Source organism: Argentina anserina, chromosome 4 (genome assembly GCF_933775445.1).
Source record: "Argentina anserina chromosome 4, drPotAnse1.1, whole genome shotgun sequence".
NCBI classification, from domain to species: domain Eukaryota; kingdom Viridiplantae; phylum Streptophyta; class Magnoliopsida; order Rosales; family Rosaceae; genus Argentina; species Argentina anserina.
The window spans coordinates 19371696-19386277 of NC_065875.1; the positions used below are offsets into that span (position 1 = coordinate 19371696).

The 14582-nt window shown below is 37.8% G+C and overlaps 3 protein-coding genes across 9 annotated transcripts; 2 read left to right on the top strand and 1 right to left on the bottom strand.

The window, feature by feature from the left end:
- The first annotated feature begins 4552 nt into the window (after nt 1-4552).
- On the top strand, nt 4553-6805 carry LOC126789981 (E3 ubiquitin-protein ligase At3g02290-like). Of its 3 annotated transcripts, none has more exons than XM_050516099.1 (5): nt 4553-4930; nt 5063-5283; nt 5652-6087; nt 6209-6318; nt 6557-6805. In XM_050516099.1, the coding sequence occupies exons 2-5, from the start codon at nt 5164-5166 to the stop codon at nt 6581-6583; spliced, it is 693 nt and encodes a 230-aa protein (XP_050372056.1). In that variant the 5' UTR covers nt 4553-4930; nt 5063-5163; the 3' UTR covers nt 6584-6805. The 3 variants fall into 3 exon arrangements, with proteins under 3 accessions (XP_050372056.1, XP_050372057.1, XP_050372058.1); XM_050516100.1 differs by having other exon boundaries at nt 4553-4694; XM_050516101.1 differs by lacking the exon at nt 4553-4930 and adding an exon at nt 4956-4974.
- A 225-nt stretch (nt 6806-7030) lies between these two features.
- On the bottom strand, nt 7031-10232 carry LOC126789980 (protein NRT1/ PTR FAMILY 6.1). 4 transcript variants are annotated; one of them, XM_050516096.1, is made up of 6 exons: nt 10083-10232; nt 9719-9794; nt 9123-9374; nt 8813-9030; nt 8146-8726; nt 7031-8058 (listed from the first exon to the last, which is right to left on the bottom strand). In XM_050516096.1, exons 3-6 carry the CDS (start codon nt 9361-9363, stop codon nt 7200-7202), a joined length of 1899 nt encoding a protein of 632 aa, XP_050372053.1. In that variant the 5' UTR covers nt 9364-9374; nt 9719-9794; nt 10083-10232; the 3' UTR covers nt 7031-7199. The 4 variants fall into 4 exon arrangements, with proteins under 4 accessions (XP_050372053.1, XP_050372052.1, XP_050372051.1 ...); XM_050516095.1 differs by having other exon boundaries at nt 10050-10232; XM_050516094.1 differs by lacking the exon at nt 10083-10232 and adding an exon at nt 10010-10055.
- Nucleotides 10233-11321: 1089 nt separating this feature from the next.
- On the top strand, nt 11322-13856 carry LOC126791174 (mediator-associated protein 2). Of its 2 annotated transcripts, XM_050517587.1 has the most exons (5): nt 11322-11367; nt 11490-11666; nt 12046-12124; nt 12282-12365; nt 13135-13856. In XM_050517587.1, exons 2-5 carry the CDS (start codon nt 11544-11546, stop codon nt 13482-13484), a joined length of 636 nt encoding a protein of 211 aa, XP_050373544.1. In that variant the 5' UTR covers nt 11322-11367; nt 11490-11543; the 3' UTR covers nt 13485-13856. The 2 variants fall into 2 exon arrangements, with proteins under 2 accessions (XP_050373544.1, XP_050373543.1); XM_050517586.1 differs by lacking the exon at nt 11322-11367 and having other exon boundaries at nt 11412-11666.
- The last annotated feature ends 726 nt before the right edge of the window (nt 13857-14582 follow it).

The window sequence follows — 14582 nt, forward strand, 5'->3', positions numbered from 1 at the left end:
CCATGCGATCTTATGGTGCTGTTAAGAATAAATTATTGTATAGTGAAACACTTCAATCGTAATCCCAATTCTTTCACCATTCCCTAACTTCGTCATCTCTATACTGTTGAAATAATTATCATGAGGAAACTGTGGTTGAATGAAACAGCCTTGAGAAAAACAAAAATTGTGGATCGGGTTAATCAGAGATTGATCTGGCAATGAGTCGGGAAACAGAACATTTTGTCCTAATTCCAACTCTTAATTGCTTGCTTCAGCTACACTACTAGTGCATGAGTGCCAGAGCTAGCCAGTAAAAAAGAAATACAGCATAGATAGGACATAAGATGAAGGTTAAGCAACAAGCTACTGAATAACTGTTTTGAGTTTTGACAGAACTGGGTTTGAGAGTAGAAACCTTGAAACAAAAGTTGAGAAAGCAGTACATGCACCTCATGTTGATGTTGATATTTATCGGCTTTGACATTTATGGTCTCTTTTATTGTTACTATGTGTAGAACGATAATCTGAAAACAAACAAAAATGTAGACACATGTACAAATAAAATGTGATTTATTGAATATAAAACGCGGAGTTACAATCTTTGTGAACTCCTCTGATTCTATCTCCGTATATGACTTGGCTCAAGGGTGACGTGCACTTGATCTTGAGAATTTGAGTTTGATTTGGATTTAGATTTGATGAAGAACGAGCGATTTGGCCGCTTGATGATTCTTCGTGGACTTGAGTTTGGATTTGGATTTGATGAAGAACGAGCGATTTGGTGGCTTGACGATTCTTCATGGATTTAATGATCTTCGTAGACTTGAGAGACTTCGGGATTTGTCGAGAGTGATCATGCTCAAGTAATTTTCTCTTTTCTTCCCAAGTCCAAAAATCCCCCTCTTCATGTTGAAAGAGGTATTTATAGTGTCAAGGTTTCTGATTTGTAGAATATTTTAATGACATTAAAATAATAAATTTCTTTTAATTACATAATTAAATCAATATTTATTTTCTGATTAATTTAAAATTAGTTATTCTCATAACTAAATTTAAATATAAAATAATTGATTTAATTATAACCGTCAATGAATTTATTAATTTAATCAAATGTCCGATTACCATTTTGAATCGTCAATGACATTCAATTTTCCGATTTACGTCGAAATCACGTAGCTTCGATTACGATCATCCGTTTATGTGCTGACACGAGTTTTATTCGGATCCGCACCAACTTTGTTGATTTCTGGGCCACGTGTGTAATTTTATTGGGTCCTTGGTTGATTTAATTATTTAATAAAGATAATTTACTTCATTAAATTTCATGTGTCTACAAATGCCCCTACTTTCAAGTTGTGTTGCAGACATGTCGTCGTCACGTGCCGAAAGCGCAGCTTGAAGTATATACTTTGATTTGAAGAATTTGCGGAGCTAACTTTCGAGGCTTCACAAATTTTGTAGTAATTTTTGGAGGAACATATTGAGTTTGAAATGCATCAGAAAATGTGTCTTTTGGACTTGAACCTGTCGTAGTGAATACTTATCGGATCTACTTTAAGAAATAGTGAACTAAAATCTTAAACTATCCACTTTTTGTAGTAAATCGAGACAACAAGTATCACACATATCATATCTATACACATTTTAATTCTTACGGTTGTGTTCATTTCGGTCATGAACATCTCCTTACTTCATGAGGATTTTAGAGAACGTAGCCATCTTGGTTCCCAAAGATACGACCCCACATCAATCTCATATAGGTAATGCCAATTAAGAATAGTCTGTACTATCCCACCTTAAGTAAGACTATTAGCATTATTAAGAATAATTGAATATTCATCCCTCATACGTCAACGGAATAACACGTAAATTTCATCATAGGAATGAGCATATGTGTGTTTATGCTTCTTGAGTCTTCCCCAACTAGTTTGCCTATTGAACCTAGACCATGAGATTTCCAATGTTGCTAGGTTAGGTTTCCACCAAGTAATGACTCAATTATTGGCTTTAAGCCCATTCCCCTCGATGTAAATACAACTTGCTCTCTATTAAGGCATTTTGTCAAATGATCCGCAATATTTTACTTTGATTTTACGTAGTCAATGGAAATAATTCCATTCTTGAGCAAGTCTCGTATTGTCTTGTGACGTCGCCTTATATGCCTTGATTTGCCATTGTAGATTTGGTTCTTTGCTCTTGTAAGAGCAGCCATGCTATCACAATGAATGCAAATAGTTGTAACAGAATTTGGCCATAATGGAATGCCCTCTAGGAAGTTTTTGAGCCATTCCGCCTCTTCGGCAACTTTGTCTAAGGCGACAAACTCAGCTTCCATAGTTGAACGTGTATTCACGGTTTGCTTCGATGATTTCTAGGAAACGGCTGCCCCTCCAAGTGTAAATACATAACCACTTGTAGACCTACTGTCCGAATGATTGGAAATCCAATTAGCATCACAATATACCCTTCTAATACAGGAGGATATGTTGTATAACACAATCCATAATCCATTTTATACTTTAGATATCGTAACACTCTTACTAGTGCAAACCAATGATCTTTTCCGGAATTGTGAGAGTAACGACTAAGTCTACTCAAGCTATATGCTATATCTGGTCTTGTACAATTCTTTATGTACATTAAGTTACCAAGAATTTGTGTATATTTCAATTGAGACACACTATTACCTTGATTCTTCTTAAGATGACTAGAGGGATCAAATGGAGTTACAACTGGTCTATCATCAAAATGGTCAAATTTCCTAAAGACTTTCTCCACATAATGGGATTGAGTAAGTGTGTAACTATCCGGGTTCCTTAGAATTCGAATACAAAGAATGACATCGGTTATGCCCATATCTTTCATATCAAAAGAAGAATGCAGTAGCTTCTTGTTTTGATTAATTATATCTTTACTTGTTCCCATTATTAGCATATCATCCACATATAAGCATACAATGACACATGCATTTTTACACTCCTTAACATAGACACATTTGTCGCATTCATTCATTTTGAAACCATTTGATAATAGTGTATTATCAACCTTCTCATGCCATTGTTTATGAGCTTGCTTAAGTCCATAAAGAGACTTAACTAATTTGCACACCTTCTTTTCTAGACCTTTAATGATAAACCCTTCGGGTTGTTCCATGTATATTTCTTCATCTAATTCACCATTCAAGAATACAGTTTTCACATCCATTTGGTTTCCAAATTGTGAACAGCCACTATAGCAATTAACGTCCTTATAGGTTGCCGGTGAATAAGTATCAAAGAAATCAATACCTTCTTTTTTATGATACCCTTTGGCTACTATACGAGCCTTATATTTTTCTATGGTACCATCAGATCTCAATTTCCTTTTGAAAATCCATTTATGGCCTATTGGTTTATGTCCCGGAGGTAAATCAACCAATGTCCATGTATTGTTTGCATAATGGATTCTACTTCACTTTGGATGACCTCTTTCCAATAAGGTGCTTCTGATGACTCTATAGCAGCCTTATAAGTTTGAGGTTCTTCTTCAATTGCAAAGGTCATAAAGTCTGGTCCAAAATCCTTGGCAATTTTCCCACGTTTGCTTCTTCTCGGTTCAACTTCTTGACCATCAAAAGATGCATCAATCCTACCAATATCGGCACTTTGTGTTAACTCTCTTTGAGACACCGTCCTTTTCTTTGGATTAGAACCTTCTTTATCTTTATCCTTATAAGGAAAAATGTCCTAAAAAAATTCTGCTTTGGCAGATTCCATGATTGTGTTTTTATTAATGTCTTCCACTTCCGACTTGTAAACCAAAAATTTATATGCAGTACTATTATTAGCAAAGCCAATATAGATGCAATCTATTGTTTTTGGTCCAAGTTTAGTTCTCTTTGGTAAAGGAACTTGAACTTTAGAAAGACAACCACACACTTTCATCTTTTTCAAAGTAGGCAGTCTTCCCTTCCAAATTTCATGAGGAGATTGATTACTTTGTTTATGAGGAATCCTATTTAATATTATATTTGCAGTAAGACAAGCATATTCCCTTCCATATTTCCGTTTTCACCGCGTTTTCAAAACACTTTTTTTTTCTTCTGAAAATACGTTTCCGTCGCGGTTCAGTATTAGTTTCACTTCGGAAGCGGGAAACGCACATTTCCCCGTGTTTCCGTGCTCCTAGCTTATCTTTTTTGCTTTGTATGTATAACTTTGATTCTAAGCTTCTTATGCCTTTTAGTTTCTTTTTGTTGTTTTCAATTGTGCTATATGTCTTATAAAACTTGAATCATGGTTAACAGATGCACAAAGAGACTTCAGCGACAGCTTGTCTGAATCGCTTGGGTCATATTAGGGGGATTATTCTCATAATATATTCGCTTAAGAGACAAAATAATTATTGAGCCGGTCCAAATTGACCGGAACAAAGAAAAATAAACCCGGTCCATACTCCACAAATAAAGCTTTCTCATTTGTCATCTAAAATAATCATGTATCGCTCTGATTGAGCCCACCACCCACCTCACTCTTTCTCTCTACTCTCTCTTGAAACTTCCCTTAAACCAGAACCCCCCCCCCAGCCTTTGTGGACTCTCCCAAAGTCTTCGCTTTCAACAACACCCTCCTCCTCTTTTTACTCTCTCTCTCTCTCTCTCTCTCTCTCTCTCTCTCTCTCTCTCTCCCCCTCTCTCTTCCTAATCTATTCGCTTATCCACTCCACAACACAAGGTATGTTGTTACAATCCCACTTCCCCAGCTTCAAATTTCAAACCTTTTACTCTTCTCTTCAATCAAAATCCCAAATTTTTTCTGGGTTGTTACTGTAATTCTTGAATGCAATTGTGCTTACCTCCAGAGATTTCATCTGATAGATATAGATATAATTGTTCAGGTTACAAGTTTTGATCTTGGGTGAGTGTAAAAAAATTGGTGCTTTTCTTCTCTATGTGTGATTCACATTGTGGGTGAGAGAGTGTCTCATTTGCCCCATCGGGGATTAGGGAATCATGTACTTGCAATCTTGCATGAACCCAGCAATGATATTACTTTTCTCTTGATTCTAATTTTTGCTGACATTGGAAAATATTGAATTTCAGGGAGACTTTTGGATTAAAGGAGGAGCCTTTGTGAGGGAAGAGTAGTGTTTGTGTTTCTGATTTGTGTGTTAGTTTGGGGTTTTGTTGGAAAAAGCATTGAGATGGGTTCTCTTTGCTGCTGTCCGTGTGGCGATGAATTTGAAGAGTATTCTCTTCCGAGCAATCCAGTATACAGGCATTGCGCGTGCCTCAGATACTTCTTCCACCAGCTATTCAGTGGGGTAAGCGTAATGCGATTAAGCTACTGAGTAGCTCAATTGAGTAACTCTAATAGTTCTTTACACTGTCTGTTACATTAATGGACACTAAAGTGGATACCGTGAAACTCATTGGACAGCCAAATGAGAGCTAGAAAATTGTAGAGTTTTCACTTGAGTGGTAGGAAATTGTAGAGTTCCAAGTGATCACATCATTTGCATTACTAGACTAACATTAAACTAAGATGAAACTGTCAGAAGTTATTGTTATAAAGCTTTCTTCCAGATATATCTAGTTTATCAATGCAATTGCACTTGGATTTGTGATTTGAATTCGCTTCAACATTTTAATTGATATTTGTATGTTTTGTCGTGTCATTATGTTCGTGCAGTATAGTGCACCGTTTCAAAGGCTTGATGGGCGATCAGTTCCATCACCTAACCAAGGGGTTATTTCTTCTGTCCCGACTGGAACCGGCACAACAGTAGCTAATAACCCCTCAAATGATACTCAGTTCTCAGTGGCCAGGCCATCACCCTTTGATGCCGATCAAAGGTACTCACGTTTGCAGCGTGACGGTTTAATCTCTAGGCGTGAGAAATCAATGACACATTTGCAAGAAGATGTGCAACAAGTGAGAAGAAGCAGTTCTGGAACAGAATCCCTGGGATCGGCGAAGAAACGGAATGGAGTTGAGACTGAAGAAGATTGTAAGATAGGGCAATCAGAGACCTCAGAAAAGGATCTAGCATCAAAAGTCGCATATGGGCTAACTTATGTGGTGCCTTCTTCTGAAGATGATGATGTGTGCCCTACATGTCTTGATGGTAAGTTCTTTAAGTTAGCATTGTACAACAAATATCATGGGATATGCTGCAGGCAAAAATATAAAGAGGGACTTTGTTCAATTATTCACTGTACTGAAATAGATCACTTGCATGTTTGCAGAATATACCACTGAAAATCCTAAAATCACAACAAGATGTTCGCACCATTTCCACCTTGGCTGTATTTATGAGTGGTTGGAAAGAAGTGAAAGTTGTCCAATTTGTGGGAAGGTATGCTCTATGCTAGTTTCCTCTTTTAGCTTAAACTTTAAAGCATCACCTTAAATTCTTAATTTATGTGAATTTTTTCAACCCCTGGTTCCTTTAGCCCACAACTCAATTTCTGAACCAGCTAATTTTGATATTAGGCTATAAAATCTGAGCTTTTCATCATGATCAAAGATATTGCAAGTTCTCGTGCAATAGTTGTTTCATTTCATATTTTGACTGTTAATTTCTGGAATGGCAGGAGATGTTGTTCTGTGAAAGCCCCTAACTTTTAATATCTGAGTTCAAAGTAATAGAGCAAATACATATGGAGCGGCTATGAGTTTCTGTAAATAAAAAAGTCGTGCTGTTTATAAGGTTTGCAGAGATGGAACCAATTGTTATTTGTGCCACTAATTTGTAATATTTTGTTGTGTTTCTTCAGGCTTTCATGTCTGCATGCCCCATTACGTGTATAGAACTCCAGATCAGTGTGGCACCATATTCAGTTACTGTAAACATAATTTTAAGAAACCATATGAATGGCAAACGCCAACTCTTTTTCTACTTCGGAAAGTGAGATTTTGTTTAGTTTAGCTAGCGTGCATATAAAACAGGGTAGTTATTTTCCTGAATAGTAATTGTTTTTTCAATCTCTAGGAGAATAACGAGTGTTATCACGTAAAAGTTCATGCAACCAATTGTTCCTTCTATTTCTCCAGTGATAAAGAGATACAATTCAGCTTCTTTCAATCGGCAATGTATAATGCTAAACATGGTAATTCCTGTTTTGCTTACTGCTTGACCTTTTCCCTGCAACTAGTACACTAAATGATAGGATATCATTCATAATGCATTTCTTTTCGGTCTAATAAGTACATTTCTTGCTGAAGGGTTTCAATATCTTACCCTTGGATGAGTTCTTCTTTAATCTTGCTTACAATTTGCTGCTCTGCCCTGTATTTGTACCTTTGTGCTGAATACAGGAATATGCAGAAATTGATTACACTCAAAACTGTAAGTAGCCAATAGAAATAGTCAAATCTACCAGTATTGATATTCTGTGACAGCCAAGATGGCTTTTCTGTGCTGCCTGTGACAGATTTGATGATACTGTTCAATATGCTGGCTGCAAAGCACCCTAATCCCCCAGCTAGTGCAGCGTAAGCAGATCCGATACTTTTCATGGCATCTGGAGCTTCCTCGTACAGGAATTCTAGTAATCCCACTATGCAAAACACTTCAGCTATGCCAATGAGGCAGTACTGGATCAACAACCAGTATGCACTAAGATTAGGCATTGCAGTTAAGAAACTAGCCTCATATTCATTCTTTATTGCATAGTTTCTCCGGTACCTCTCAAAAATCGCAGCCCATGCCACGGATATGATTGAAACTGCCAGACCTATGCCTACCCTTTGTAGCTGAGAGGCACCATGAGGATGACCTGTGATGCGCCGCGACAGGGGGACAAATGTTGAGTAATAGAGGGACAGTATAAGAAATATGCTGAGGCCTGGAAATACTGGCATGCATGTTACAGGAAGCTTGAGGTGACCCATATGGGTATTTAAAGTGTATGCTTGCTGAACTGAGAGAGTCAGATACTCAGTTAAGACTACACTAAGCATTATAGTGCAAGCTGGGATCGGAATGAGTTTCAATAGAATCTTTACTTCCTCTACTTGAGTCACAGTGCAAAGCCTCCAAGGACTTGGGTCTACTCCATCTTCCTTCAGCTGCAGAGCTGCTTTGTCTAACCATCTGTAAAACAGGACTCAGCTGGGAGATAAAAACCGATATCAAGTATATGATTCAAGAAGAGCAGTAAAATTTAAACAAAAAAGATACCTAAAACTGTTGGTGTGAGCAATCTTTCTACTACCCTTTATAGCAGATTGTTTTCCAGGAACCTCATACAAGCCTATTAACTCGCTGCTAGAAAATGCATCGTTTCTCTTCCTGTAGGCTGCCACCAATACTTGCGCAACACGTGTCAGAGGGCTGCCTCCGGGTAGTCTATGCCGGTAGAGAGGTGTACCAAGAAAGAACACAAAGTTTGATATGCCCATAGCTATGGCCAGTGACCCAAAGGCAAGTCCCCAGCCATGTTCCATTTGAATATAGACAACTGCAGTGAAGGCTATAATAGCTCCTATGGTGACAGACAGATAAAAGAAGTTGAAAAACCTATCCAGGTGAGACTTGTACTGCGGGCTTGTTTCGTCAAACTGGTCAGCCCCGAAAGATGACACACATGGCCTTATACCAGCAGCTCCAAATCCAGTTAAGTAGAGAACAGAATACAGATAGAACATCTGCCATGATGTTGCTGGCTCACAGTTGCCTAAAAGAAGGGATAGCTGGTCACATTGATCTTGTTTCGGTGTCAAAATGTCCATTGTTGCACATAAAGTTATCCCTGTCAAACCCTATATGAAAATAAAATGAAAAATTATCAGCTCACAAGTAATCACTGGTTTGAAATCTCATATGCATTTCATACTTGGCTACTTACTGCAAGATAGATAGTTGTGAAGATTGCTATAGTCCAATAGCGACCGAGATATGCATCAGCCAGAAAACCACCAAGAACAGAAGAAGCTTGAGATATCCCCAAGAAATTGTTAACTGCATTTGATGAGCTACTGAAGGGTCTATGCATAATATAGAACATGAAGGCCACCATATTGACTGAGAGTCCAAAATAAGCCATTCTCTCTGCCATTTCATTTCCTGGACCAAAATCCAAATGTAAACTTTCATTAGTTTCATAATACAACATAATATTCACACATCATATGACATTGAATAGGCTTTGTGCTTACCAAATATGAAGAAGGCAGCAAACCAACCACCGGTTTTGGAAAGATCAGCGATTGGCTTGCCGTGGATATTAACCGGTGTAGTTCCTCCGGTATAGCCCCTTCCAAAAGCTGTCCTCCTATCATCAGACTCTATGAAGTAAAAAGCAAGCTTCTTCCTTGGATTTGTGTCCGAATATTGTTCTTCCAAATTAGCTGGATTCTCTATCCCTCCTTCAGGCGACTTGATTTCTCTGCTTCCCATCGTTTACCGCCCTACAAAATGTTATGGTCTGTCATATAACATGAGGATCTAATTAATTGGTATTTCTACCCAAAACAAAGAATTATGAAAAGAACAGAAAACAAATTACAAACCAAAAACAAAGATGACAACCCCAAACATCCAGTAGCTTGGAATTACAGTTCTTCTATTTCAAGCTCTGGTTATTACTAGCTGAAACCAGACCTTCAAAACAATTTGTAAAATTTATGACAATCTTTTTTATCTTTTACTGAATGCACAGAAATAATGACTAAATCATGAACTCAGTGCAGAAACAATTAGAAGAAAACTATTAATGCTGAAGTAATGAACTTTAATATATATAAGACCATACACTGAACTTTGCAGCCTTTGAACACCGAAAGAGCATGGAGCTCAGAACTGGAAAGGATGGCGCACTGTACCCTGGCCTGAGATCCCAAAAATCAAAACTTTACGACGAAAAGAGAATCATGTTTCTGGGTAGTTAATAGTTAGAGAGTGCTATGATTTCAACATTAAAGGAGATCCAACAGACACGTGTATAGAACTAGAAGTGGATCCAACGTCAATAAATGGTGTGTCAAGACTTCATAATGAAAAATGAACAACAATACAGACGCGTATAGTAATGTCCACCACGTACTGTTGGAGGTTGTGCGTACAGAAACTAGTACCATACTTACTGCAATCGTTGAGGTTGATCAATGCATACGTACCAAAGAACGAACTCATAGTCGGTGCACCCATATCTTTACTCTGAATACTTGCCTAAACCTACGATTTTTACTAATCTAGGTTCGTGAGTTGAATGCCGGTGGGGATCAATGTGCTATCTGGCTGAACTGGGTTCGGTGAAGAAATGGTGGGGAGTGATATTCTTACCGTTGTCACCGTTGTGTGTTTGTTCTTTTCTGTCAAAGGGTGGGTGTGATGGGTCATAAGTTGGGTTCATATAGAGTGATTGTCATTAAGGAAGGAATGAAAGAGATTCAGAGAAGGATGATGAAGTCATGGTAGGAAGATATTAGATGTGTAAGATGGCCTGGTTCTAAGGCTAGTTAAGAAGTGTGCCCCTATGAAAAGAACAGGGAAGTACATGGTCGTTGTGCATATCTATCTCAATAATGCACTGCGATAATGATTACGTGAATTTAGTAGTTGAGAGATTCATGACAATCTTTATCCTTTTGTTAGCCTAGCTACCATTGTCAAGATAGGTTTTGGTTGCGCATGGGAACACTTTTGGATGTTCCATCAAAGTCGTTGAGAGTATTGAAGCGTGTCTTATAAGTCACTAGGACTGTGTTTACATTTCTCTAAACTCAAGATCATTTCAAATTGAGTAACATTTGAGTGGTTTTTTTTTATAGCACATGTAAACACAAAGTGACCGAATACAACTAACAAATCAAGAATGAACATTAAAACATAAACAAAGAGAAGAATTTGGATTAGGGAGGCAAAACGGTTGGAAAGCCAGTCTTCTGAGCATACCCTAAAAAGGGTTTAAGGACTTGAGGTATAATATTGCTCTTTTACTTTTGAAACGCAATTAGAATTTGATCGAAGTGTTTTACGTTGTGAACGTTGTAGCATGCAGTTGGAACATGTCGGAACACACAATTAGATTTGTTTTCCTCATTTTAAATTACTAAAATTTTGTATTTAGTATTTACTAACATAACATGTGTATTACTGAAATATCGAAACTCATGTTCAGTGAACTAATTTGCCCAGTTTTGAGCTGATAGAAGTGATGGTCTCATTAATTTTAGTTAGAGAAGTTTCACTCTTTACCACACAAAGTGAACACTATTCTCGGAAGTAAGATAGCCGGCCGAGGTCAACTTTCCCTTTGCGGTGTGAGCTCCCTGCTCGAACCCGACCCAGATTACAATTGTGGCCCAACTGAATCCAAAAAAGGGGGCAGGGGTGATTCGGTAAAAAGACGAATCGCCAAACCCCAAGTCTCGGACCGCAGCCGCGTAGTTGCTCAAACAGGTACTCTTCTTCTTCTAGCTTCCTCCTAATCTTATAAACATATGTATGTGGTTTAATCTTGTTCAATCTGAACAGGGTAGTCAAACTGAGATTGTATTTATCTGATTGATATTTGTCTTTAGTGAAGAGGTAGTGTTTGCTTGAAAGTTGAGCTGAGGAAGAGAGAAGAGGTAGTGATGGGTAAGGAACAAGGCTATAAACCTCCGGAAGATTTTGAAGAAAATGGTAAAGACCCACTGGTTGATTTCGACGTGAACGATTCTACTGAGCTTTGGCTCATTCAGTGGCCTAAAAATCAAGTATGTTCTTTTTTCTTTGTTCTAGTATTTCTGCTTCAGTCCCAATTTTTAGCAAGAATGATTAACAAGATTCAATACTGTGATTTCTATTTGGGAAGAAGGTTTATATTGTTGGAAACCCAATTTCTGGATGAAGAGAAATTATTATGAACAATTTGTTTTTTGTTTTGTTTAATGAGCCAGAACACCTTAAAACCCGTACTGGCAGTCTTGAATTAGAATTTGTTAATATGATTGAGAATAAGCTACTGACAAATTTATTGAGCAAACAAAGCTAGTAGCTTTAACTAGCAGTCTGCAATTAAGTTTAACGTTGCTGTTATATTTTGAATGACATGAGTGTTGCAGTCATTGGATTAGCTCTCCAATTGTATTGCAGAATCCAGATTATGATGGTAAAGAGCTGACACTCAAGCTTCAAGGGGATGGAAAGTTGAGCACTTTTGAAGGCGCATCTGGTAATTATACATCAAACTCTAGTAGTAGAAGAGGCAAATTCCTTTGAATACTTTTGTCAAGGTGTTTTTAATATGCGAAGAAGCTGTTTCGGATGTAACTCTGTGATGCATGTACTCTACTTTCGAGACGTAACATAATGTTTCTAATTGTTGACAGGGAAAGAGTATGACCTGGTCAGTTCTGCAATTCAAGAGTCAAATGCAACAGTTTTTGTATCTTCTTCCTCAGGCACCAAAATTGGTAAGCTCACTAAGCTGAAAATCTATCAAACTATAAATATGTCCAGCAGATGTGAATTTCACTTCAGTTGTGGTGTCTACTTTTCAGTATTGAAACAAAATTTGCATTGTGGGTATGCATTATGGTTTGAGATTGCTCTACAGTACATGCGAGTGTAATTGCATAGTTTATATACATTATTTCACAATTTGTTCCTAAAGATTAAACATGCCGCACATACACTGGCTGTTTCTTTTGCAATGTATTTCAGTTTTATAAACTCTAGGTGATTGGTAGCTTGCTTTGCTATGTTGTCTAGTTTTAAGTTTTGGATTTTTTTTGTTAGAACTCGCTGTATAATTAGTTTTGCGCTACATTTTACAATTTAGGTCCGGCAAATTTCAACACTTAATGTCAATCTAGTTAAAGCAACTAGTTATTAGGCTCCATGCTAGCCAAGGAAAAAAAAAAGATGTTGTATTTACCGCTCATATATAGCTTGTTTTGTTATTTGGTCATGTGAGTCTGTTTTCAAGGTCTTAATCTTCTACTACAGGTGGGGAGACCAGTAGCAAGTTTTTGTTGTCAGATCGTGTGATGCTATGTTAACAAGGTCTAGTTTAAGTCTTGCGTTGTCTTGTGGTTATTTCAGCGGGTTTAGATGATAAAATTACTCTCTTGGACTTTTCCCCCTTTTACGTGTTGCTCAAATTACAACTATGGCTGCCTCTTGGCTGGCTATGGTTCAGTTGCTCATATTTTGTATCCATGTTGTGTTATGTCTTGGCAGCTGGGAAGATTTCACGGCGAGTTTCTCTGGTGCATTACCCCGAGCCTAGTGAGCTTAAGGAACGTCAAGAGCTTCAAATGGCAAAATCCCGAAAAAAGAGTCAGATATCGTCCTCAATGGCATTCACACATTCTTCCCAGAAAACTCCTTCACGCAGTACAAGAACTACAACTACTGCAACTCCTACTCAAAGTACATTTCAGAGAGACTCATCACATCTTCGGAAAAAAAGGCATGCTTCCCCAGGTGGAAGTCATAGTGGCGTTACTTCATCAGGACAAGGTCGTAGCACAACTACTTCTTCAGGAGAAAGGTCATCAAAGAAACACAAGGAAAAACATAAGAGCTGAGAGAATTGACATTTCTTCGGTTTTCCTCGCATTGCATAACATGAAGTAATCAGTAATCAGTCCTCTATTTTGCCTCTAAGGTTTCGCTAGTCACTTCAAGCAGTATTACAAAGTTCCCTAATTTTGACCGGCGAAGCTATGGACGCAAGGAGAAATCACCACATCCCTTTGTTTATCATACTATCCGATTTCCTTGCGTAGGTTCCTTTTTTTTTTTTTCTGTTTTGGTGAAAGCAATTGATCCAGTGGTTAGTTCGCATGTAGAAGGTGTGAAACTGTTGTGATGCTCATAGCATTATTGCTTTCTTATATTCAGGGATCAGTTGGTGATTTTGGTTTTTCTTGTTTAACATATTACTGGTTCAGCCTCTATATATCATTTCCCAAACCCCTACCTCTCCTGTGACTCCTTTCACTTCCATTTTGCATTTCCAAGGTCTCTTGAGACATCAGCCACCAGGTTGGTCAGAGTAAATCAAATTCGTATCAAATTCGTATCAAATTCAAGAAGCTCATTGCCGAGACTATATCAACTCATTATTCAAAACCGGAATCCCTCTGTCCGGTTGAGGCTAAGTGGTTCATTTACATTACATCATTACGATTATGATATTATCGTGTTTTCAGCTACTCTCGATTTCAAGCTATGCCACAAAATATGGTTTCTTTTATACATTTAGTAGCAAAAGTTCTTCCATGCTCATAATTTTAATACTTGATTATGTTGGCATTAATTTCAACCAATGCCTTTATACATCAACTAGTGGATTACGAGTTAAATGCGAAATGTGGATCCTTATTTAAATATATATGAGTGTCACGTATAAGTTGTAACCCACCTGTGACTTGCATGGTCCGACTCAACTCATCCTGGGTGTCTTTCTGTCGTGTACACTCCCTTCGCAGATCCCCCAACTTGTCACGTGCTTAGAATCATAAAAACTCCAACTCCCAATCACAGCTACACACGTGTACGACAATACCACCCCACGTGACATAAACCCACCGTATTCCTGGATCCAACTAGCGCAGCCTTACACTTGTAACCATGATTTGATTGTTTTCCCAGATTTTTTATAACTCAGCTGAGTCGGACTA